Source organism: Rhinolophus hipposideros (assembly GCF_964194185.1).
Source record: "Rhinolophus hipposideros genome assembly, chromosome: 19".
Lineage (NCBI taxonomy): Eukaryota > Metazoa > Chordata > Mammalia > Chiroptera > Rhinolophidae > Rhinolophus > Rhinolophus hipposideros.
Genome location: NC_138065.1, coordinates 10001863 through 10028795, shown reverse-complemented (window position 1 = coordinate 10028795; position 26933 = coordinate 10001863). Strand labels below are relative to the sequence as shown.

Here is a 26933-nt window from a genome sequence, read left to right as displayed (position 1 = left end):
TATATTTTTATAGAGAAAATTTACATTTGTACCTTCTGGGATCCTGGGGGAACTTAGGGGCACTTCAAATTAAGTTTTGGCTTGGAGCTTGTTTTTAGAACATTCAGGCAGCATAAATTCAGTTCCTGCATGTGCCTAAGCACTAATTTGTGATTATGATTTCTAGAGGAGACATTTATTACCAGACTATGATGAATAATACAATGGATACCACAGTGTTATCATTTTCCTCTCTCCAAATTTGCTTTCCCTATTGTTTCTCCAGAGTTGGACCACTAATCCTTTCATTTCTACACAAATTTTTCAGAATGGAATTAAAAAAAAATATAACATAAGATCATTCTGTTACTAAACATACTTTATTTTTAATGGTCTTCCTGACTTATGAAGCCTGCACCTCTCAGCAAGTCATGTAAACCCTGTTATGATCTTGTCCTTATTATCTTTCCAATCATATGTGCTATGGTTCCTCCCTCATACTTTATTTCATGCTATTGAAATACATTTCCTTTAGACCCCGGAATGTATCATTCTCTCTCTTCCATGTTTGCCTCTGTACATGCTTTTTTACCTGTTTGTGGTCTTCTTTTCTCCTCCTGGCTCCCATAACTTTTGTTAATTCTTACTGGCTTTCAAATGTTTCAATTCAGCTGTCACTTTCTGGAAGCCTTCCTTGAATTTTCCTTCTCTATGTCTGTCTCCCCTTTATCTCTAACCCTTGCTGATCCTATTTGGCTTAGGTATCCCCTTATGTATATTTCCAGAACTCCTAGTGAATACCCATCAGCACTTATCATTGATTATTGATCTGCCTGCCCGAGTATGTTGTAAATACCATGAATTTTAAGGTTCATTTTGTAGCATACTCCTCCTCCTCCTCCATCATCATCATCATTGTATTTAACATTTACTGACTATATGCTAGGTGCTGTGGTTAAACATCTTAATTTGCATTATCTTGTTTAATCCTAACAGCAGTCCTTCAAGATATGAGTAACTATTATTCTTATTTTCCAGTGGGAAAAGTAGAGTCAGACTGGTTGAGTATCATGGTTAAGGCTAGGTAACTATTAAGAGGAAATAGAATAATTGAACGCATGACTTTTTTCCCCCTAGTGTTTTTATGATGTTTAAAAGTGAATGCATATTTATATCTTTAACCTATTTTGAGTTTATTTTTTATGTTGTGTAAGAGAGTGGTCCAGTTTCATTTTTTGACATATGTCTGTCCAGTTTTCCCAACAGTGCTTGTTGAAGAGACTGTCGTTATCCAGTGTATATTTTTACCAATCTTTGTCATGGATTAGTTGACCATATAAATGAGGGTTTATTTCTGGGCTCTCTATTCTGTTGCATTGATCTATGTGTCTATTTTTGTGCTGGTATCATACTGTTTTGATTATTATAGCCTTGCAGTATAGGTTGAGATCAGGGACCATGATACCTCCAACTTTGTTCTTAAAATTACTTTGGCTATTCGGGGTCTTTTGTAGTTCCATATAAATTTTAGGATTACGTGTTCTAGTTCTGAGAAGAGTGACATTGGTATTTTGATAGGAATTGCATTGAATCTATAAATTACTTCGGGTAGTATGATTATTTTAACAATATTAATCCTTTTAATCCATGAGCATGATACATCCTTCCATTTATTTGTGTCTTCGTTAGTTTCTTTCTTCAGTGTCTTATAGTTTCAAGAGTATAGGTCTTTCAACTCCTTGGTTAAGTTTATTCCTAGGTATTATATTTTATTTTTTTGATGCAATTGTAAAAGGGATTGTTCTCTTCATTTCTCCTTCTAATTGTTCATTATTAGTGTATAGGAATGAAATGGATTTCTGTATATTAATTTTGTGTCCTGCTATTTTACTGAATTCTTTCAAACAAGGAAAACAAAAGCAAAAATCAACAAATGGGACTACATCAAATTAAAAAGCTTCTGCATAGAGAAGGAAACCTTCAACGAAACAAAAAGGCAATCTACTAAATGGGAGAATATATTTGCAAATGATATGTCTGATAAGGGATTGATATCCAAAATATATAAGAAACTCATACAGCTCAATAGCAAAAACAGTAATTTGATTGAAAAATGGGCAGAGGACATGAAAAGACATTTGTCCAAGGAAGACATATACATAGCCAGCAGACATACAAAAAGATGCTCAACATCACTATCATCAGGGAAATGCCAATCAAAAGCAGAAAAAACTACTCTCTCACACCTGTCAGAAGGCTATTATCGAAAAGGCAACAAATAACGTGTTGGCAAGGACATGGAGAAGCGGAACCCCTTGTGCACTGTTGGTGGGACTGCAGACTGGTGCATCCCCTGTGGAAGACAGTATAGAGATTCCTCAGAAAAACTGAAAACAGGTGTACCATGAGACCCAGCAATCCCAATTCTGGGTATTTATGCAAGGAAAACGAAAACATTTATTCAAAAAGGTAAATGCACCCCTTTGTTCATTGCAGCATTATTTATAATAGTCAAGATATGGAAGCAAATTAGGTGTCCATTGATGAATGAATAAAGTAGATGTGATTTGAGTATATATATATATACATGTGTGTGTTCATTGCAGCAAATAATGCTGCAATGAACAAAGGGGTGCATTTACCTTTTTGAATAAATGTTTTCATTTTCCTTGCATAAATACCCAGAATATAAATATGTATGTGTGTATATATATGTGTATATATACACACATACATATATTTTTTAATGTATATGTATGTGATATATACACACGTAAATATGTATGTGTATATATATACACATGTATACACACATATATACACATACACACACACCCATATACACACACAATGGAATATTGTGCAGCAATAAAAAAGAATGAAATCTTGCTATTTGTTACAAAATGGATAGATCTAGAGGGTATTAGGCTAAGTGAAATAAGTCAGGAAAAGAAAGATAAATACCATATAGTTTCACTTATATGTGTAATCGAAAAGAACCAAAACCAAAAACAATGAACAAAACAAAACACAAACAGGCTCATAGAAACAGAGACCAAAGGTCTGGTTACCAGAAGGGAGGGTGTGGGAAGATGAGTGAAAAGGGGGAAGGGAACAGTTAATTGTGATAAGGTTACATGGTGACAGATAATTACTATAATTAGTGAGATGATCACATTGTAAGGTATAAAAATGTCAAATCACTATAATGTACGCATGAAACTAATGTGACCGATATACGATTGTATATATACTTAAATATAAACGTGAATTAAAAAAAAAAGTGAATGCACACATAAAAGCACAGAGACTAGCGCCTGACACTTAGTATTTAGTAAACATTAGCATTAATTGGAGTCAAAGCTTTTTATTTTATTTTATTTTATTTTATTTATTTTTTAAACTTTTATTTATTTTAAGTGTGTTTTTCCAGGACCCATCAGCTCCAAGTCAAGTAGTTGTTCAATCTAGTTGTGGAGGGCAGCTCACACTGGCCCATGCAGGGATCAAACTGGCAACCCTGGTGTTAACGAGCATTGTACTCTAACCAACTGAGCTAACCGGCTGCCCCAAAAGCTTTTTGAAATAATATTTAAAGAAATATATTTTAGAAAATCTAAAAATCAAGATAGCAATAATGAAAACAAAATCATGAATAATTTCATAATTAGGAGATAAATTACTTTTAATATTTTTGCACATACCCTCTCCTTTCATGTGCACTATTTATGTAAGTACTGTTTTTAACTTGCCTTTTTTATTCTATGATATTTTATAAATATCTAAATTAGTAATCAATAAATAAAGTCTGTATATTTACAGTGGCTACATGTTATACCATTGTATGTGTGTACCACTATAATCTATCTCCCGTGGATAGTTAGGTTGTTTTCAATGTTTAGCTATTATTAAAAATGTAGTGCCAAAAATCATTTACCTTTGAGTGCTTGGGAGATAACAATCTTGAGTAGTCAATAAAAGTTGGTGATGACCAATATAAATGCATCTATATTTGCATAATTCTCCATCATTGTGGAGTATCTAATGGAGGAAAAAAGTAATTGTTACAAATAATTTGTTTTCTTGGTATGTGTTTCCTATTAAGTATTACCTATCTGCAACTTTCTCTTTCAGAATTACAGGATGAAAACTTAAAAGAATCAAATAAGAAGCAGGATCATTTGACATCAGAACTAGAAGACTCTAAAATGTCTTTGCAAAGAAATGCGGTATGATTTAAAATCTGATTAGTGTGTGATAAGTCTCACACTGTCTATCAGTCAACAAATATTTGTTGAATGATAATACTAGGTACAAGAGTTTGAAACAGACGATACAATCAGGTCCACAAACTGGTTATAGTTTAATTAGAGACATTGAATAAAAACACATCAAAAGTATAACTAAAATACAAGACCATGCTAGGTACTGACAGTGTGATTCAGGCAAAAATTACTACAATAGTTACAAGAATTGGAAGAACATTATGTGCTAGATTGGCTAGGAAGACTCCATGGAGAGGCTGGGAATATAGGTGGGCTTTGGAGGAATGGTGAATTGAAATAAGAGTGGTTGGGTGGGCATTCCAGATTGGCCAGGATGGTGTAGAGGAGAGGATGAGGGAGGGAGGCAGTGACAGCAAATTACAGAAGCAGATGAGTTCAGCTTTTTTTCTTAAGGCTCTTGGATCATAGCTTTTGTTTTGTACTTTTCATTTAGAGTACTCAAAAGGCTTTAGAGGAAGATTTACAAGTAGCAACAACAAAAATTGATCAGCTCACTGGAGAAAAAGAAGCCCAAATAGAAGAATTTAATAAAGCTAAAACTGCTCACGCATTTGTGGTTACTGAACTTAAAACTACTATCTCCAACTTGAAAGAATTATTGACAACAGAACATCAAAGGTAAAACTATTTCTTATTTATCTGAATAAGTTTATAATATTTTATTTATAATATTCAGTTTATAATATTCAGTTTGTTTATAATATATAAAATATATTCAGTTTATATATTATTTATAATATATAAAATATAGTGTTTTATAATATTCAGTTTATTTATAATATTCAGTTTATTTATAACATTCAGTTTATTTATAACATTCAGTGCTATTTTCTATTCATTGTCAATTGACTTGTAATTTCTAACAACCATAACGAAATCTTTTTTTTTTTAATGTATAAAGTGGGAGTACATTTTAAAAGTTTGTATTGGATAGGCAGGTATCCTAGGAAAAGACAGTATTCTCTAGGATAGTTCCCATGCCTGCATTGCCAGAGTCAAGCTAAATAAACAAGCTAATAAGTGCTGATGCAGTGATATGACATATTTAATTGAACTCTTGTTTATTATTAGCGTCATAGAAATAACTTCCTATGGGGAAGTGAGGTTTATTTTACTGGGGTCTGTAACCTCTCTGATTTATAATATTAGCAACTAGCCTGGTACAAAGTAGGTACTTAAACATTTTTATTAAATTAATTGGTTAATGAATATGATTAACTACATATAAAATAAACTTCATTTGCATTTCATCTAAATAGTAGTTTGTCTAAAACTTGAGTTAAAAATTTGCTTTGTTTTTCGCTATTTTATATTAAGGGAAAATTCATATAAAGCTGTGTTATGAGGCCTACATAATTATTCTTGTCCCATTAGCATTAAGGTTAATTAAATAAGATGAAAGAGAGAAACAAGTTTCCCTCTGAAGTCATGACCTGGGCCTAGCAGTATACTCTACTGCTCATGTATGGTAAAGGAAGAAAAGCTAGCTTTTCTAGCTTAGCTAATCTTCTGTATATTCTTGATTGACCTGTCCAGTTGATTTTCAAATTTTAAAATTGTAAGTGACCTTAGATATCATCTGTTCCAATTACCTCAGTTTTACCAGCAAGGAAACAAAAAGCCAGAAGGGCTAAGCAAATTGCACAAGTTTTCATATTTATATTGTTCCTAAGGCAGAATTCAGTATAATAATAGTTTCATACTCAATCACTCTTGAAGTTCTAGGATGCATTAATTTGATTATCATCAGTAGCTAAGAGATAAATTGTGACTACAAGTTTTAATTAAGGTTTTATGAAGATTTAATTAATATACAACTATGTATTTATAATAGTAATAACTTATTTTGAAATGTTACACTCAAGCACAGAGTAGGTGCTCAGAAATGTTTAATAGTTGAATGAGTGAATCTGTGCTAAGATATATTATTGCTAAATTGCCCCAGTTTTAGTTACTAGATGAATTCTGACTAAAAGAATATTTTACATTGTAAACTAATATATTTTGCCAGAGTGGAAAAAAGTGAAGATCAATTGAAAATATTTACCATGGAGCTTCAGAAAAAATCAAGTGAACTGGGTAAGATTTAGAGAATAATATGTGTACATGATAATATTAGCCAATTATAAAATATAAACACTATTTCAGAATAAAATATAGTTTCTGTTATTTACCAATAGAGATTATTTGATAATTTTATATTTGATTTTTAAATATAGAAAATTTGAACCTTAAGAAAGACTATTCGGTTTCATTACACAGTTCATAGGAACCTAGAAGTAAAAGGAGCTTAAGGGATATTTATAGTCTGTTTTCCTTATTTTAAGATTCAGAGGCCTTAATAAGTCTTAGTGAGAAATGTCTGTTATATTTTAATTGAATTTTGAAATGTCATTGATTAGTCATGTTGGATTATGAACTATTTATAGGAAAATGTGATCCTATTTTACCATGTGGTGATGTTAATCAACAACTTTCATGGACAAAAGAGACAGAAGTTCTATAGTTACTCTGTGAATTTGTGACCATTTAGTTAGATAATTTTAATAACTCTATGCTTTATATTTACAAACCTTCATATCTACAAATGTGGAGAATTTATGAAAATATAAAAAGCTTTTTTTTTAACCGATTTTGGCGAAAAGAATTATTTTTGTAAATTAAAATAATTCATGAATTGGCATATGTTATTCTTGAATATCCCAATAACTTTCTGTAAGCTTTATTATATGCTTTGAATACTTGTATAATTAAAATAATTGTAAATGAGTGATATTTCCATGTTAGGATGTTTCGTTGAATTTTTAAATCCCATTTATTATTTTCCTTTTGTAATGCTTAATTTTCCACTATAGACTGACCTTTGAGCATCCAAAATTGTACTATCCAATGATAAATAATTTTATTATTTTATTATTTTAGTATTATTTTATATTACAGTGGTTGTAAATGCATTTTTCATCCAATTTTTAAATCTTCCTTTAGAGCATGAAATACTATTGTAAATCACTGCATATATCTGCTTTCTTTAGAATTGTTCAATTGACTATTATAGACTAAGGAATAATTTTAATCCTTAAAATATCTTTAATGGATACATATTTGTAACAATTCAGTATGATATTGAAATTAAGTGACTGTTATTGTTATATTTAAAAAAATCAAATGCATAATGTGTTTTTTCTCATAATAGTATATTATTCAAGAACTGTGGAACAGTTCTGTATGTTCTTCTTTGCATTATCTAAGATGATGGGGGAATATAAACAAGAAGTAAAATACCATGCTCTTGAGAAATCTCTGATTACTGTCGGAGAAAGTTTGAACACATAAAACCATTAGAACAGTATTTCCAAAATGAGGGGGTGAGCAAGAATTCTATCAGAAGGGAAGTAAATATTAGAACTTCTATTTCTATTTATTTTTCATGTTCTAGATATGTTTTTTATATTTTTTGTTTTCCTTTTTTACATGTTTTATAATGAATAATATAATGCACATTTATATTTTACAAATTTATATAAAATGTATTTTAGATATATTTATATATTTGGGTGAATGCTCAGAGATTTCTTATTGATGAAGACGTGTTAATGCTGATAACAAGAGGAAACCAGGGATACCAATGTGGACTGCAGAGTTGGAAAAGGCTTTAAGAAGAGGTAGATTTCAAAAGTAGACTTTAAGGTATAGAGAGGCTTTCAATAGTTGTAGAGAATGGTGGACTATGGAAGCATTATGTGTAGGACAGAAGCACTGACAGGGATGTAAGTGCTCAACATTAGTTCATTTCCTGCTTTGGCTAATGCTCTACAGTAGTTCTCAAAACCAAACGTCTTGGAGGATATTCTGTACTCTTCTTTCTCCCGTTCCTTTCACTTCTGGTGATTATCCAGCACTGTTGTGTTTAACTCTAAATATCTAGCTCATAAAATCTAACTAGTTCTCATTTCCTCTTTCCTGGTTTTCAGTTTCAAGCACATTTCTTTTAGCCTAGCAGAGGAGGGATGCATGTGAATGACATAATGGAACACAAGTTGTATTTGGCAGATTAATCATCAAACCTTATTTCAGATTACCCTTGTTTGTTTTCCTCTTTGTTCATTCCTCGTTATATTTATTAGGCTTTTATTTGCTTTGCCTTTTTTTTTTCTTCCTAACCGTCTTTCTTACTGCAATAGCCCTCATTCTTACTGCTTTGTTTCCTGGCTATGCTTTGCATTCTTCCTTGATGGTATTTTCTTAGGCTTATGTCTTGGTTTGAGTATTCCTTCGTCTGCCTGCGTTGTCCCCTCAGCAGTCTCATTTATTGACTAATTCTAAAATCGCTTTTTTCTGTGTACTTCTCAGATACAGCCTCCTCTACCCCTTTCTTATATCTTGGCGTTAGACATCTTTTACCAGAACTAATTGTAGTAGCTTGAGAATTCATCTTTTTGTTTTTAGTTTTGTCTACCTTTTGTTCTTTCTCTGCACTGATGCTAGATTGTTTCTTTAAAATTAACAGATCTGACTATGCTGTGTTGCAAATTTAAGAGCCATCTCATTGCCTAAGTTTAAACTCTTTAAATATCAGCTTTTCATTGTTCATTTAAAGAGTGAAGAAGTGCATTCCAAGTTAGTTAAAGCCAACTGTAAATACAAAATCTTTGTCAAATAATTTTTTCTCAGTTTCTTGGTACAGTTTGCTTTCATTCTTATGCGTCTCCCATCTTGAATTCAGTCTGGCACTGCTCTAAATAGGTTTTGCTCTTGTGGTCATTTTTCTGTCTTTGTACCTGTGTTTGCTTCCACTCTGATTATGTAACAGATACCCCCTCTAGTGTTTTCTATTTCTGCTGCTCATTCTTATTAGATAATATATTGATATTAGGTAACATAACTATTGAAGTTAGACTAAGATTTTTATTCCTCAATTAGCTTGGGATATATAATTAGGAACATAACAGATATGGTCTTTGTTCTAATGAGATCTACTTGGGGAGACTTAAAACAAATAATCACAAATAAATATGTAATTACAAATTGGGATAAGTACCATGAAGGAAATGAAAATGATGCAATGTAAGAAAATAATAGGGCCTAATTTATAATTTAGATTTGGTGGTCAGGGATGGCCTTCAGCTGAGACCTAAAAAATAAGTGAAATTTAGTTAGGTAAGACATGTGAGTTGGAGAGAGTTTTTCAGTCAGAAGGAAAAGCATGTAAAAATGCACGGAGGTGTGAAGGAACTTAGTTAATTCAAGTGACTGAGTGAAAGCCTTTGTGACTGAGCGTAAGAAGTGATACTGAAAGGGGAATGAAATGAGTTTGGACCAAATTGGGGTGAAGGAAATACATTTTCATTTTATTCTAATAGTGAAGGAAAACCATTGAAAGATTTTAAATAGAGGAAAGACATAATCTGATTTATATTTTTAAAGGATCACTAACTTCTGTATCGCAGATAAATTTGGTGGTGGGTGGGGAATGGTAGTGAGAAGAGTAGAATTGGAGAAATCAGATTGACAGAAATCAAATTGGAGAAATCAAATCAGATTTGAGTGGTGCAGGTATGAGAGGATTTCTGTGAAAAATGGAATCATATTACACTTTTGCTAGCATTTGGTGAAGCCATTAATCTATGGACAGTTTTTCTATCTTGGGCTCTGAAAAATTTTCTTCTCTTCTAGTGTCATCATTGTTCTCTCTCTCTGTAAGTCCTTGTAGGTAGATTTTGGAAATTTTGGATCCATTCTTCATGTTTTTAAGTGTTTCTCTTACGCTTTCTACTTTTTAGTTCTTTTTCTTGGGAATTTGGGGAAAAATGTTTTTTGACTTTCCCCTGCTAATTCAATCTTTAGCTATGTTTATTTTGCTGTTTTTGAAATCGTACGGTGTTTCCCCGAAAATAAGACCTAACCGGAAAATAAGCCCTAGCATGATTTTTCAGGATGACATCCCCTGAACATAGGCCCTAATGTGCCTTTTGGAGCAAAAATTAATATAAGATCCGGTCTTATTTTACTATAAGACCAGATACACTATACTATACTATAATATAACATAAAATACCAGGTCTTATATTACTTTTTGCTCCAAAAGAAGCATTAGATCTGATTGTCCTGCTAGGTCTTATTTTCGGGGAAACATGGTATGTTACAATCTTCATCTGATTATGGAGGAGAGATGGCAGATGCTGTAAGGAAGGGTGGGCTTGATCCTTGTCTTTTAGGTATAGGGGATGTTGATCTTGCTTAGAGATCATGAGCTGTTTGGGGCACTGCCACGTACTTTTAGCTCTAATGCCCAGAATACTTGATTTAACCTGAGGTGGGCTGCGTGGTGGGAGATGTGGTCACCTGGTCTTGTTGTTCCACATAGCCTTCATTGAATTAATGTGGGGTTCATCCCCACAAGGAATCCTCAACTTTTCGGTTTGTTAATGGTAATGTGTCTTTTTATGTGTATATTATATATGTATGTGTATATATAGGTATATAACATATACAAAGGATATATATATATATATATATATATGAAGAATATATATAAAGAGTATATGTATTCTTTTTTTCTGTCTTTAAAAAAATTATGATTGGGAATGAGAGTGTGGAGACGTGCTCAGTCTACTATGTTTAACCAGTCCTTGAGTTTTTTTTAATTCAATTTATTGGGTGATGATAGTAAAATTATATAGGTTTCAAGTGTACAATTCTATAATTTATAATCCTTGCATTTTAAAAAATTAACTGTTTTTACCTAAAATGAAACTTTGTGATTAAATAAGCTTTTCATGTGACAGGTTTTTATTTTAGATTCTATGTTGGCATTTCATGTTTTGTTGATTTTTTTCCTTAAAAACTGGGGGCAATTATTACAAGTTTTTTTGTTTTTAATGTACAACTATATCTTCAATAATTAATAACCCTAATGGTGAGGAAATAATAATGTTTCAGATGTAATAAAATTTTAGGTAACAGCTAGATATCATTTGTGAACTTTGTAGTCAGTTAAAAAATGTAAGAAAGGAGAAAAAGGAGGCTTGGGCTGGAAAGATTTTATAATTCATTAGCCTAATGATGAATTCATAGAAGTAAAGAAAAAAGTATTGTAAAGCATTGTTATTTAGGGTGGCGAGAAGGAAGGGTATCAGCAGAGAAAACAGAAGCAGGAGTTAGGAAAGAAGAAATCTGAATAATGTAAGGTCTGGAGAATCAAAGGGAGTGAAGTAGAGTGGTTAATAGTATCAAATGCCAGGAGGGTCCACAATGATGAGGACTAAGAATTGCACTACTAAATGGTTATTGGTGATCTTTGAGATCATAATTTTATTGATGTCATGAAGATAGGCATTAGTTTTGCATGAGATTAAGAAAGAAATTTATAGATAATAAATAGGAATTTGCAAAACAAAAAAGAAATTTGACAGTAGTAGGAAAGGGCAGAAAGGTCAATCAGATATTTTTGTTTTATATTCAAATAGATGTGATAGGGGTATTTAAAGATTTCTCTACAGAGAGTCAATGTATATTGGTAATATGACAACTAAGGTCTCTGAGGAGGTAGGAATGTTGGCACCCAGAGTACAATAGTTAGCTTGACTTAAGTGGATCACGTTTTTCAAGTTTGGAGTGAAGATTAAAAGACCAGGTGTTTAGATAGTGATGAATTGCAGGTAAAGGCACATGCTGAGTGACCTATTTCCAAGAACACATTTATATGGATTGATTATTTTGTTTAATGAACTTTGGGCTCATTTGGTTGTGGAATTAACTTTGTAGAAATATTATTATTTATCCATTATTATTTTTGTATAGTTTCATTTGGGTTTCCTCTGTGCTTTACGGTACTCTAGTTGCATTAATCCATCTCTTTAAATTTTTCCCCTTTCAAATGGTATTATTCTTATTTCTTGTCTTTCCTATTCTTTTAATCCAGCTTTTAACACATTTATATTCTTTTGCTTATTTTAGAAGAGATGGAAAAGCTTAAAAATAACAAAGAAGTAGAACTTGAAGAATTGAAAAAAATCTTGGTAAGGATATAGTTTCTCTTATTAATATATAGCAATTACTTTTTAAATCCACTGACTTAGACTTTCACACTTTTCATGCTAGTTTTTCAGCTAAAATATAAAAAAAATTACATTTGGTTTTTAGTGAAGCCACATTCTTATCTGTATTAATTTTTATACATCTTGATAACTGTCTTGGTGTCTTTATATTGTTTTAACACATGTTGAAAGTATGTCTAAATAAGATCGAATATGCATGTTATGTGTCTGATTGTATATTTGGTGTACCTTTGATACCTTTGAGACACAGAGCTGCAATTTTGAAAAAGATGTGTATGATATATATTTAGTACCTATAGAATCATGTTTAATGAATTTGTTAGGATAAGGCTTCATTATATTTTAATTGTTTACAATGTGTAGATCATAGGTTGGCAAACCTTTTTTGTAAAGGACTAGATCAGAAATGTTTTAGGCTTTGTGGGGTATATGCATATACAGAGTGTTAATTCTGTCCTTCCCTTCTCCCTTCCATGTCTCTACCCACTTCTTTGTCCTCTTCCTCTCTTTTATTTTTAACAACCTTATAAAAATGTAAAAACCATTCTTAGGTCAGGGGCCTACGAAAAGAGACTGAAGGCTGATTTTGTCTCGTAGGCTATAGTTTGCTAACCTTTGCTACAGAAGACAATATTGTTTATGATTACAGATATTTGATTTGGGGTTTAACCTATCACGTCTACTTGATTTTGATTTTGTAACTCCTAATTCTTCCATCTCTTGGGAAGCATTATTTCCAAACGTTTATCCTTTCTGCATTGAATTACTTTTGCACAAACTTGCAAATAATCATCATGTTTACACTGCTTTCAAATTTGATAATGCATATTTATACTTCAAGTCTCAGCTTAAATATCAATTCTTTGTTCCCATAACACTCTGAACTTTTCCTTTATAGTACTTACACAAATGAAAATAATTTATTTTTGGTATAATTACTTAAAGCTATACTTATCCTTTGGACTCCCCCTTAGCAAAGTAGATGCCACATAGTAGGGGCTCAGTAAATAAATAGTGGAATGAACGTATGCTCCAATAAGGTCTAAGAACCTATGTCCTGTTTACTCTGTAACCCCAGTACTTAGTGCAGTTATTGGTACTTTGTGAGCACTTTGTAAATAATTGTCCAATGAATGAATACTAAAGCACTAGTTTACTATAAGGATTCACTCATATATGGACAAGGATTGGTTTAGGGTTTTCTTATATTTGAACAGCAATAGAGCATAATTAATTTCTTGGTCGTAATGTTTTGATTGGTGTTCAGCTCTTTACTTCTTAGCTGTATGACCTAGAGCAATTTTCCTAAACTCTGGATGCCTCAGTTTTTCCATCTATGAAATGGGGAAAATAATTGTACATATCTTACAGGGTGGTTGTGAAGGATAAATAAAAATACATTTACTCATTTAACAAACATTTGTTGAGTTCCTATTATGCTGTACTCTGGGGATACAGTGGGGAGGAATCAGATGCATATTCTACCTTCATGGAACAGTCATGAAACAATTACACCTAAATACAAGCAGTCATTCAAAGGTAATATTATAGTGGTGACAAGGGCAATAAGGATTAGTTCATAATACTATGAGGCCTGTAATAAAAGGATTTGAGCTACTTAGGTCAGGAGAGGCTTTTTTAAAAAAGTAAAGATTGAACTGAAATCTAGAGAGGAAGGGAAGAGCTTATCAGGTAGAAGAAATATTTTTTGCAAAGGTTCTTTGATGGAAAGGAGTATGGTGAGTACAGCATGAAATGAAAGAAGAGTGGTTCAAAATGGCTAGAGTTAGGTAGTAGGAGTCTGGCAATTCATGGCTTTTGAAATCATATCAAGATAATTTTGTATTTATCCTAAGAGAAAGAGGAAGTTCTAAAGAATTTTAGCAGGGAGTGACTGGGTCACATTTGCATTTTGAAAAGCTCATTTGACTTGCAATGTGGAGAACAGTATATTAAGATAGAACAATTAAGAGTAGAGAGACAATCACTTTAGTCAGAGGAGAGATGATTATAGCTTAGGCTGAGAGGTGGTAGTGAGAAAAAGTAGATGGTTTTGACAGATAATTAGGATTTAAACACTTTGGATTGATGTAGGGCGATATTACCATTTGTTGAAAAGACTCATTTTTCCACTGAGTTGCTTTTGTACATTTATAAAAACTCAATTGGTTGTATTTGTGTGGGTCTATTTCTGGACTGTTTTTGTTTCTCTTGATCGATTTGTCTATCCATTCACCAATGTATCAGTGTCTTGATTCATGTAGCTTTATAGTAAAACTTAGATTTGGGTAGTGTGATTCTTCCAGCTTTATTATTATTTAAATTTTTTTTTATTAGTTTCAGGTGCACAAAACAATGTAATGTTAGACATTTATCATTTATATCCCTCAAACACTTTCAATCCCCCTCCCCCATCCAGTATCCCTCTGACATCATACATAGCCATTACATTTCCACTGTCTCTATTCCTAATGCTGTACTCCGCTTCTTGTGTGTGTATGTATGTATGTATATATATATATATATATGTAAAAAATTGTGCTTGATATTCATTATTATTCAGCTTTAGCTATACAGTGAAGTGATCAGGCATCTACATCTTCCCCGAGGTGGTCTCCTTAATGAGACAAGTGTCCATCGGATATCCTACAAAATCTTTATGTTATTGATTACATTCCTCAAATTGACTTTTGTAATCCCATGGCAATCTTGTGGTTACTGACTGTGCTGTCTAATCCCCTCACCTTACCCCTTATCCCCACCCCGCAACCATCTAGCAACCCTCAGTTTTTCCTCTATGTCTCTGAGACTGTTTCTGATTAGTTCATTCATTTATTCTTTTCTTTAGATTCCACATATAAGTGAGATCATATGGTATTTGTCTTTCTCTGTCTGACTTATTTCACTTAAAATAATGTTCTCTAGGTCCATCCATGTGCTGCAAATAGTAAGGTTTCTTTTTTTCTTTATGGCTGCGTAATACTCCATTGTATAAATGTACCACAGTTTCTTAATCCAGTCATCTATCGATGGGCATTTTGGTTGTTTCCATGTCTTGACTATTGTGTATAATGCTGCAATAAACATAGGGGTACATAAATTTTTTTGAATTAGAGTTTTGGATTTCTCCAGATAGATACCTTGGAGTGGAATTGCTGGATCATAAGGTAGTTCCATTTTCAGATTTTTGAGATACCTCCATACTGTTTTCCATAGTGGCTGCACCAATCTGCAATCCCACCAACAGCGCACAAGAGTTCCCTTTTCTCTACATCCTCGCCAACACTTGTTGTTTGTTGATTTATTGATGATAGCCATTTTGACTGGGGTGAGGTGGTATCTCATTGTGGTTTTTATTTTTATTTCTCTAATGGTTAGTGAAGTTGAACATTTTTTCATATGTCTGTTTGCCATCTGTGTGTCCTTTTTAGAAAAATGTCTCTTCGTGTCCTCTGCCCATTTTTTAATTGGGTTGTTTTTGGAGTTGAGTTGAGTGAGTTTTTTATAAATTTGGGATATTAACCCCTTATCGGATATATCATTGGCAAGTATCTTTTCCCATTCATTAGGATCCCTTTTTATTTTATTGATGGTTTCCTTCGCTGTGAAAAAACTTTTTAGTTTCATGTAATCCTACATATTTGTTTTTTTCTCTTGCTTCCCTTTCCCAAGGGGATATATCAGTAAAAATCTTACTCCGGGTAATGTCTGTAAAGTTTCTTCCTACATTTTCTTCTGGGAATTGTATGGTTTCAGATCTTACATTTAAGTCTTTAAGCCATTTTGAATTTATTCTTGTATATGGTGTAAGGAGGTTCATTTTTTTGCATGTGTTTGTCCATGTTTCCCAGCACCATTTATTGAATAGACTGTCTTTACCCCACCATAAATTCTTGCTTCCATTGTCATAGATTAAATGACCATATAGCATGGATTTATTTCTGGGCTCTCTATTCTGTTCCATTGATCTATGTGTCTGCTTTTATGCCAGTACCATGCTGTTTTGATTACCGTAGCCTTGTAGTATAGTTTGATGTCAGGTCTTGTTATACCTCCCACTTTGTTCTTATTTCTCAAGATTGCTGAGGCTATCCGGGATCTTTTATGGTTCCATATAAATTTTAGGATTGTATGTTCTATTTCTGTGAAAAATGTCCTGGTAGTTTGATAGAAATTGCCTTGAATATGTATATTGCCTTAGGCAATATGGACATTTTAACTATATTAATTCTTCCTATCCATGAACATGATATGTGTTTCCATCTATTTTTTTCGTCCTTAATTTCTCTCTTCAGTGTCTTACAATTTTCTGAGTACAGATCTTTTACTTCTTTGGTTAAATTTATTTCCAGGTATTTTATAATCTTTGAAGCAGTTGTAAATGGGATTGTTTTCTTAATTTCTCCTTCTGATATTTTATTACTGGTATATACAAATGCAACTGATTTCTGAATATTAATTTTGTATCCTGCTACTTTCTTAATTCATTTATCAGCTCTAATAATTTCTTGGTGGAGTCTTTAGGGCTCTCTCTATATAGTATCATGTCATCTGCATATAATGACAATTTTACTTCCTCCTTACCAATTTGGATGCCTTTTATTTCTTTTTCTTGTCTGATTGCTGTGGCTAGAACTTCAGCACTATGTTGAATAGAAGTGGAGAAAGTGGGCAACCTTGCCTTGTTCCTGATCTGAAGGGGAATGGTTTTAGTTTTTCCCCATTGAGTATGATGTTGGCTGTAGGTTTATCATATATGGCCTTTATTATGTTGAGATCTGTTCCCTCCATTCCCACTTTCTTAAGGGTTTTTATCATAAATGGCTGTTGGATTTTGTCAAATGCTTTTTCTGCATCTATTGATATGATCATATGATTTTTATTTTTTATTTTGTTAATGTGGTGTATCTCATTAATTGATTTGTGTATGTAACCACCCTTGCATACCAAGAATGAATCCCACTTGATCGTGGTGTATGATCTTTTTAATGTATTGCTGAATTCTGTTCGCTAATATTTTGTTGAGGATTTTTACATCTATGTTCATTAGAGATATCAGCCTGTAGTTTTCTTTTTTTGTAGTGTCTTTGTCTGATTTTGGGATCAGGGTGATAGTGGCCTTGTAAAAAGTGTTTGGGAGACTTCCCTCCTTCTGGATTTTTTGGAAGAGCTTGAGGAGAATAGGTGATAATTCTTTTTTGAATGTTTTGTAAAATTCACCTGTAAAGCCATCTGGTCCAGGGCTTTTGTTTGTTGGGAGATTGTTGATTACTGATTCAATTTCCCTGGTGGTAATCAGTTTATTCAGGTTTTCCATTTCTTCTTGAGTTAGCCTTGGAAGTTTGTATGCTTCTAGAAAATTGTCCATTTCTTCCAGATTGTCAAATTTGTTGGCATATAGTTGCTCTTAGTAATTTCTTAAAAATTTTTGTATTTCTGTGGTGTCTGTTGTCACTTCTCTTTCATTTCTGTTTTTATTAATTTGGGTCCTCTCTTTTTTTTGATGAGTCTGGCAATGTTCGTTGATTTTGTTTATCTTCTCTAAAAACCAACTCTTGCATTCATTGATGTTTTGTATTGCTTTTCTGGTTTCTATTTCATTTATTTACGCTCTAATCTTTATTTTCTCCTTCCTTGTACTCGCTTTGGGCTTATTTTGCTGTTCTTTTTCCAGATCCCTTAAGCATGAAGATAAACTGTTGATCAGTGATTTTTCTTGTTTCTTTAGGTAGACCTGTAATGCTGTGATTTTCCCTGTTAGGACTGCTTTCATTGCATCCCAAAGATTTTGGGTCGTTGGTGTTTTCATTTTCATTTGTCTCGAGATATCTTTTGATTTCTTCCTTGACCTGATGGTTGACCCATTCATTACTTAGTAATGTGTTAATCAACCTCCATGAATTGGTGTCTCCTAGTTTTTTTCCTGTAGTTCATTTCTAATTTCATAGCACTGTGGTCAGAGAAGACAATTGGTGTGATTTCAATTTTTAAAAATTTATCAAGACTAGTTTTGTGGCCTAACATGTGGTCTATCTTGGAAAATGTTCCGTGTGCGCTTGAGAAGAACGTGTATTCTGCTGCTTTGGGGATTAAATCCAAGTGGTCCAATGTGTCATTTAAGGCCGTTGTTTCCATATTGATTTTCTGTCTGGAAGACCTGTCCCTTTTTGTCAGAGGTGTGTTGAAATCCGATAGTGTTACTATTGATCTCTGTCTTTATGTCAGTCAATATCTGTTTTATATATTTAGGTGCTCCTATGTTGGGTGCATAGATGTTTATAGGGTGATGTCCTCTTGTCAGATTGATCCCTTTATTATTATACAGTGCACATCTTTGTCTCTTAATATAGTCATTTTAAAGTCTATTTTGTCAGATATAAGTATTGCAACTCCAGCTTTTTTCTCATTTCCATTTGCATGAAATATCTTACTCCAACTCTTCACTTTCAGCCTGTGTGTGTCTTTTGATCTGAGGTGAGTCTCTTGTATACAGCATATCTAAGGGTCTTGCTTTCTTATCCACTCAGCCACCCTCAGTCTCTTGATTGGAGCATTTAATCCATTTACATTTAAAGTGATTATTGATAGGTACATAGTTATTGCCATTTAAAAAAATTTGTAGTTAGATTGTTTTCATCTTTCTTCTGTTTACAGAAGTTCTTTTAATATTTCCTGCAATGCTGGCTTGGTGGTTATAAATTCCTTTAGCTTATTCTTTTCTGAGAAGCTCTTTATCTCTCCATCAACTTTAAATGATAGCCTTGCTGGATAAAGCAGTCTAGGTTGTAGGCCTTTGTTTTCCATCACTTTGAGTATCTCCTGCCACTCCCTCCTGGCCTTCAATGTTTCTGTAAGAAAGTCATTTAGTAGTCTTATAGGAGTTCCCTTGTATGTAACCCACTGTCTTTCTCTTGCTGCTTTTAGGATTCTCTCTTTGTCTTTAACCTTTGCCATTTTAACTATAATGTGTTTTGGTGTGGACCTGTTTGGGATTATCCTGGTTGGAACTCTCTGCAGTTCCTGGGGTTGTATGTCAGTTTCCTTCACCAGGTTAGGGAAGTTTTGGACATTATTACTTCAAATATGTTCTCGATCCCTTGCTCACTCTTCACCTTCTGGCATTCCTATGATGCGCATGTTGTTGCACTTGATGTTATCCCAGAGGTCTCTTAAACCATCTTCATTGTTTTTTAATTTTTTTTTTGTTGTTGTTCTGCTTGGGTGATCTCTGCTATCTTGTCTCCTAAGTCGCTGATTCGATCCTCTGCTTCATCTAACCTGGTGGTAATTCCTTCAAGTGTGTTCTTTATTTCAGTTATTGCATTCTTTAGTTCTAACTGGTTGTTCATTATGATTTCTCCATCCTTCTTTATGTCATCATTAAGCTCCTTAAACATTCTTATCATCAGTGTTCTGAACTCTGTCTCTGATAGGTTGGTTACCTCTATTTCATTTGGTTCCAGTTGTGGAGGTTTCTTCTGTTCTTTTATTTGGGACATGTTTCTTTGTTTCTCCATTCTGGCTGACTCTCTGTGTTTGCTTCAATGTATTAGGTAGATCCCCTAAGGTTCTTGGTTTTTGCTGAGTTATCTTATGTAATATGTGTCCTTTATATTTGACTTGGACCACTTCCTTTTTCTCCTCTGCATGTGTCCCAGAGGTGACTCTTGTGTATATTGTCCTGTTAAAGTTGATCTTTAATTGCTTTTAGCTTGTGAGTAGGTGGGATTGACTCCTAGGCTGACTAGTTGTGAGACTTGGCTCTGCCCACAGCAGGATGTTTTGCTGCGTGAGGGTTGAACGCTTAAACGAGGCTTGGCCTCTATGGGCTCTTGTGCCTGAAGAGAATTCCCTCTGGGTGTGTCACTTGTAGGTCAAACCCGGTAGTACTCTGGTTTGGTCTGGAGTTGACCTCTGGGTGTGTTGAATCTTGTGCCTCTTGAGCTGGGCCCTTCATGTAATCCTCGTACAAGTCTCTTAGGTGTTCTGTGTGATGAGCAGAGAGTCCTTTGATGGGTTATAGAAGTTCAATTTGTGGTAAGCTCCAGAGGAGAACTCAAGAAGACCACCTCGCTGCCGCCATTCATTTCAGTCGATTTCTGCTTGATGAAGGAATATTTCATTGGAAGAGTGAGTTTTTGTGATCCTGTTTGCCTGATGCCAGCAGAGTATCTCCCTCTCCCCTACCCGGGCAACTGAGAAGGCGACGCGTGCAGGAGCCGCAGGTGGTTTGCGTGTAGAGCAGCCATCCTGGGTGGCAGCGGCAGCGGCGGCAGCAGTACCTCTGTCTCCTCCACTCAGGCATCTGCGCTCGTGACCCCCGCCGCGGAGGTCCAGCTTTATTATTCTTTTTCAAAATTGTTTTAGGTATTCTAGTCCCTTTACTTTTCCATGTAAAATTTTAGAATCAGCTTGTCTGTATCTAAAAAAATCCTACTGGAATTTTGATTGGAGTTGTGTGAAATCCAATAGGTCAACCTGGGTTGAATTGATATCTTTACTATGTTGAGTCTTTTAATATATGAACATGGTATCTACATTTATATAGATGTCGACTGAGTCTTTTATTAGCATTTTTAAGTTTTCAATGTACAGATCCTGTACATGTTGTTATATTCATACCTAAATATTTCTTTTCTTGAAAGTATTTTAAGTAGTATTTTAGAATATTTTTCCAGTTGTACATCTCTAGTAGATGGGAATATGATTGCTGTGTGCAATGACCTGTATCTGCAATCTTGCTAAATTTAAATTCACTTATTAGTTTTAGGAGTTTTTTCCTTCAATTTTTTTGTAATTTTCTGTAGACAATCATTTTGTCTGCAAATAGGGACAGTTATATTTATTTTTTTCTTGTCTAACTCACTGGCCTAGACTTCTAGTATAATGTTGAATAGGAGTAATGAGCATGTACATAACTTTGATGTACATAACTTGTTCTTAAGGGAAAAACATTCAGTTGTTTCACCATTAAATATGATGTTAGTTGCAGTTATTTTGTAGAAGTTCTCTTCTATTCCTACTTTGTTGAGACTTTTTATTATAAATTTGTGTTAAATTTTGTCAGATGGTTCTTTTTATACTTTTTTTCTTAAAGTTTTTTGGGGTGACAATTAGTAAAGTTACATAGGTTTCAGGTGTACAATTCTGTAATACATGATCTACATACTTTTTTTATTACATTAGTTTCAGATGTAAGATGCTTTTTCTTTGTCACTTGATATGATTATGTGATTTTTCTTCTTTATACTATTAATATGGTGTATTACCTTGATTGATTTTTCAGATACTGAACCAGCCTTGCATTCTGGGATATACCCCACTTTGTGTGGTGTATTACTCTTTCTATATTGTTGAATTTGTTTTAATATTTTGTTGAGCATTTTTGTTTTTGTATTCATGAGAACTATTCATGTGTAGTTTTCTTTACTTGGATTGTTTTTGTCTGGTTTTGGAATCAGGCCAATGCTGGCCTTATACAATGAGTTGGGAAGCATGTCTTTCTATTGTCTGGAAGAGATTGTGTAGAATTAGTGTTATTTCTTCTTTAAATGTTTGGTAGAATTCTCCAGTGAAGACATCTAGACCTAGAAATACCTTTTTGGCAAGATTGTAAACTATGAACTTAATTTCTTTCATTGTTATAGAGCTATTCAGGTTATCTGTTTTGTCTTGGGTGATTTTTGTGGTTTGTGGTTTTTAAGGAATTAATCCATTTCACTGAATGTCACGTCCATCGCAACACGGGCAGTGAGGATGCAAGAAGGGGCGGTTTGGGTTAAGTTTTTAAGACAGAAACAAACAGAGACTTAAGGCAGTTAAATCTCTCCGAAGGCCAGGGGTCTCTCAGGCTCAGAGGGCTGGAGCCCCGAACAAAGCCGACTGGAGGCTTTTATTGATGAGTATGCAAGGGAGTAACAGTGTTTTATGGCATGGTCTGTGAGACTCACTTATCATAGAAACATCCCAAGCCAATTATTTTAATCTTTAAACAGCTGAAGTACAAGGTCCCACGATATCTTACGTAAGGTATATATCTTCTCAATGTCAAGTCTCTCATATATTAGAGATAACTGGTCTTTGTTCTCCTCATTATTTTTCTAACTGACAGCTGTGAGGGAAAAGCCAGAGCCGGCAACAGACTTTCCCAAGCAGGGGCAAGGGGAGGCAAGGCCCTTTCCCATATTTGTTTAAGGCAGCTCATTGGGGGTCCCCACTCGGTTCCGCCTGGCTTAGGTTGTATCTCCCGTGAGATATCTTACCCGTCTTTGGCTGCAAACCATCTTTTGGGGACCAGACAGAGAGACATAAGGTGTAAACACAAGGACGGAACAGAGTCCCAGAAAGACGCAATCTCTCAGACTCTTCTTTCCTTAAGGAAAGACGTGGAGGGACAGTTGACTAGGCTGTTGTGCGACTACAACTGAAGTTGTCAACTTGATGTGCATAGAGTTGTTTGTAGAATTCCCTGTTATCCTTGTAGTAAAATTGTATACTTTTTGAGCTACGTGGTCTCTGTTGCAGCTGTATTAAACTTTGCTGTTACAGGGCAAAATAGGCATAGACCATACACAAACAGATTGGCTATATTACAGTAAAGCTTTGTTAAAAACAGGCAATGGCTGGATTTGGCCTCTGGGCTGTGTTTGCTGACCCTTGGTTGTCTAGAACATTGAATTTAATTCTTGGCACCTTATTTAAGATGGTATATTGACAAAGTGAGCCCATCCTGATGGTATGAGGTAATTTAAAACTATTTCATAGGAAGAATGATAATAAGAATTAAGGATTTTAGAATAGTTAAGAGAAAAGTTAAGGAGTGATAACTCTCTTCAAATATTTATCACTTATATGAAAGAGGAATTAGACTTCTATGTGATTAAAGAAGGCAGAAAAATGATTATTGCATAAAGTTACAGGGAAGCACATTTTTGTTAACATAAGGATAAACAGGATTGATAGAAGATTGAGTGACTAATACATGCTAATAAATTGGAGTGATTTATGCATAAGTTAAGGTTTGATTTCAGTGGCCTGTATGATTTTTTTTATATAAAAAAACTGGGCTCTGTCCATTAAATCCTCGATCATCATATTTAGTTTTAAATTTTACTTTATAATGACTTGTTTTCTGTTTTTAAAAAATTTTAGCCAAAGAGAAACTCATAATTTTCTCTTCAGTTTTATTTAGGCGGTTTGATTATTTTGAATATGTTGTGTGCTTTGGTTGTCCTGATTTGTTGATGTCCTTAATAGGCAGAAAATCAAAAGCTTTTAGATGAAAAGAAACAATTTGAGAAGATTGCTGAAGAATTAAAAGGAACAGAACAAGAACTGACTGGTCTTCTCCAAACTAGAGAGGTTTGTTTAAAAAGGATACATTTTTCTTTCACATATTTCGTTAGTACAGATTTACAGAATAGACTGTTATAGCTATTAGCTTTGTGAAAGATTTCTTCACAAAATTCCTTTAAAAAGTGTGTTCCTGCTACATTTAATATGCTAACGATTGATATAAAACATACCTGAGAACCTCCACATTATGTATAATGTTGGAGAGAAGGTCAGCATTTAAAATATCAATAGTATGTGCATAATGCCATGGCTTATAACAATTACATTTCTTAATGTCTTGAGTATTTTTTAATTGATACATTGAAAAGTTAGCCTTCATTAAGTTCTTAGTTTACAATAGTTTTTATAGTGCTCATGTTATAATTTTAGAATTTTTTTATTTGAAAAAGTATGTTTTCAGTCCATAATGGTATTCTGTTGTAACTGTCTTTTTATTATAGTAAGAACAACTTAGTTTTTAAGATACTACCTGATTTTATTAGTTAATATATTCTTAATAGTATGACATTTTAATTGAAGTTAATTACTTGGTAGAATAAGTGATAAAATATTTTATAATATATAAATACAGTTTTACGGGTTGAGCTTCAGAACATCATGAAGTTGAAAACTGCTTTAGATCAATATGTTATTTTTCTTGGAGCTATTTGGTTTCTCATGAAAATAATTATTTGCAATTGTAACCAGTTGTTTTGGTTGTTTTGCTAAATTATTGCATAGGTTTGTATTGATGAAATGACAAAATACAAATTCATTCCTTATATTGTCCAAATAAAATATTTAATGATTCATCTACTCAGTAAGTTTAATTTCGAGAGAAAGTGGGAGAAAATAATTATTGTGTTATTACTTAGAGAAAAGTAAACTAGAGTAGCCAATCTAGTGGTTCAACATGGTTTTTCTTTTTTGGTTGCTTCTCAGCCTCTATTGCATTTGTCATTGTTCGTTTTAAAATTATAATGGTTATGGGATTAAATCAACTTAAATTTAAAAATTTAACGTATTCTTACTAAATTTTTGCCAAATATCTGATTTTATTACATAGAGTAACCAAGAATTTTAAGTGAGAAAATTGTAAAAACATTTGCTGTGGTTATACATGTTTATTTTCCAGAAAAAAGTACATGATTTGGAAATACAATTAACTGCCATTGTGACAAGTGAACAACAGTATTCAAAACAGGTTGAAGAGCTGAAAACTGAGCTTGAAAATGAAAAGTATGTTTTCTACCTATCATACAAAAGCTTATGTATTCAATTCCTAAGGTTTATGGTAGTTAATAATAAATTAGTAAATTATGTTCAATATTTGAATGGGCTTAAAGTTGTGATTCCTAAAGATCAAAATAATTTATCAGTTTCATTCTAATGAAAATATATATCATTGACATAAACATGGTTGAGCATGGTTTTTCCTTTTTGGTTGCTTCTCAGCCTAAATAAAAATGAGAAATAAGTAGTTTATTCAGCATCTTGTTTCTTCCTTTTCAGCTCTCTTTCCTTGCTTTTTAGCAGTACTTTTTTAGGGGCTCAGGGTAAAATTCCCCTATTGACCAAAATCCCTTTTAATGAGTAGACTGATTAGTTATTTACACTTTAGTATAAATTTGTTATCTTTGGTGTATTTGCTTTTTCAACCTTTAATTTTTTAATGAAAACTTTTACCTACCTTTTGATGACTTTCCAGTATTAGTAAAGTAGGAGATAATAGGTTCTCCAAAATCATTCTATAGAGCCACACATTCCCTTTCCTTCGTTTAAAATTGATCCCAGTTGCAACCAATAACAGTAGTAATCTCTCTTCCAGTGTAGAGCATTTGAGACCTTGTTAAGAGCAGTTTGTGTCTGCCCAAAGATTAAACCTAATTTTCTTTATTTTAATTAAAAATAGTTCATGCCTTATGTACTACTTTAATCAAATCATCAGAAGTTTGAGACAGTATCTAAGAGGCAGTCTACTAGAGGGAAAAAATTATATGAAGAAAATAATACACTCTTCAAAATTTGTGGAAGAGTATGTGGGATAAGGTGTGGAGAATATGCAAGGAAATACATGACCTCTTCAAAAATTTATTATAGAAAAATGTCTCCTCAAGTTCTCTGCCCATTTTTTAATTTGGTGCGAGGTCGGAGGGATAGTGGATGGGGGGAGGGGGGTTCACAGTGTGAGGGATATAAATGATGAACGTCTAAGTATTACCTTGTCTTGTACACCTGAAACTAATAAATTAAAAAAAAATACAAGAGAAAAAAATTTATTATAGAAAAATTTCAAATGTGTACAAAGTAGAGGTAATAATGTAAGGAAATAGCATGTACTTAACCACCCAGCTTAAGAAATTATTAACTAATGGCAATCTTATTTCATTTATACCCCTTCATCCCTTTCTCCTAATATTATTTTGAATTAAATTTCGTATCATGTAATTTCATATGAAATAACTCAAGTTGAGCCAGTGTAGTAGTGAGCATGAGTTTTCCTTTTTGGTTGCTTTTTAGCTCTCGATAAAAATAAGAAATAAGCAGTTTACTCAGGATGCTATATGGCATGTTTTTAAAAAACAGGCTTAAGAACACTGAACTAACCACAAGCTGCAACAGGCTTTCTCTGGAGAACAAAGAACTAGCACAAGAAACAAGTGAGATGGCCCTAGAACTCAAGAAGCAGCAGGAAGATAATAATGTGAGTTGAAAAAGAAAATACCAGCGACTTAAGTTTTCTTACCTGTAAAATTAGGGGGTTAGAATAGATGACTTCTAAAAGATTGTTTTAGCTTTGAAAGTCTGGTTATTTTAGAGCTGATACTTTGTTTTAGAAGAAAAATATGCACATTGATCTTAGATGGTGATAATGGGCAACAATATAGATGTTACCCATTGATAATGTTAATTTTAAGCATCAAGATTTTTATATAGTATTTATTCAACAAGTATTCATTAAGTAAATCATATAGTGGAGAATACAATGATGAGTAAAATACCATCCTTCCTCTTTAGGCACTTATAACTCAGTAGAAAAAAAATAAATGTTCAAATAGCTTAAACAAAATAGTATATGTGTTGTTTTGGGGACAAAATGTTATCTGAGTTCACAGGATCAATTCTGCCTAAGTAGAAGAGCAGTCTTCAGAGAGAACATACCATTGATTTTAGCCTTAAAAGATGAATAATTATGAGTTCAGTAGGTAACAATGAGTGAAAAAGCATTCCTTGAAGCCACAACAATATAAACAAAAGATATAAGTCTAAAGTATCA

General features: G+C 33.2%; 1 protein-coding gene across 3 annotated transcripts in view; it reads left to right on the top strand.

Moving 5' to 3' along the window:
- Nucleotides 1-26933, top strand: part of SYCP1 (synaptonemal complex protein 1) — a gene marked incomplete at both ends in the record, with an annotated part of 86542 nt that overhangs the window by 22394 nt on the left and 37215 nt on the right. For all 3 annotated transcript variants that reach the window (XM_081025972.1, XM_081025971.1, XM_081025970.1), the window contains 7 exons: nt 4114-4208; nt 4699-4883; nt 6277-6344; nt 12222-12283; nt 23579-23683; nt 24792-24895; nt 26243-26360. In XM_081025972.1, coding sequence (XP_080882098.1) covers nt 4114-4208; nt 4699-4883; nt 6277-6344; nt 12222-12283; nt 23579-23683; nt 24792-24895; nt 26243-26360 — 737 coding nt within the window. The remainder of the gene's footprint in view (nt 1-4113; nt 4209-4698; nt 4884-6276; nt 6345-12221; nt 12284-23578; nt 23684-24791; nt 24896-26242; nt 26361-26933) is intronic.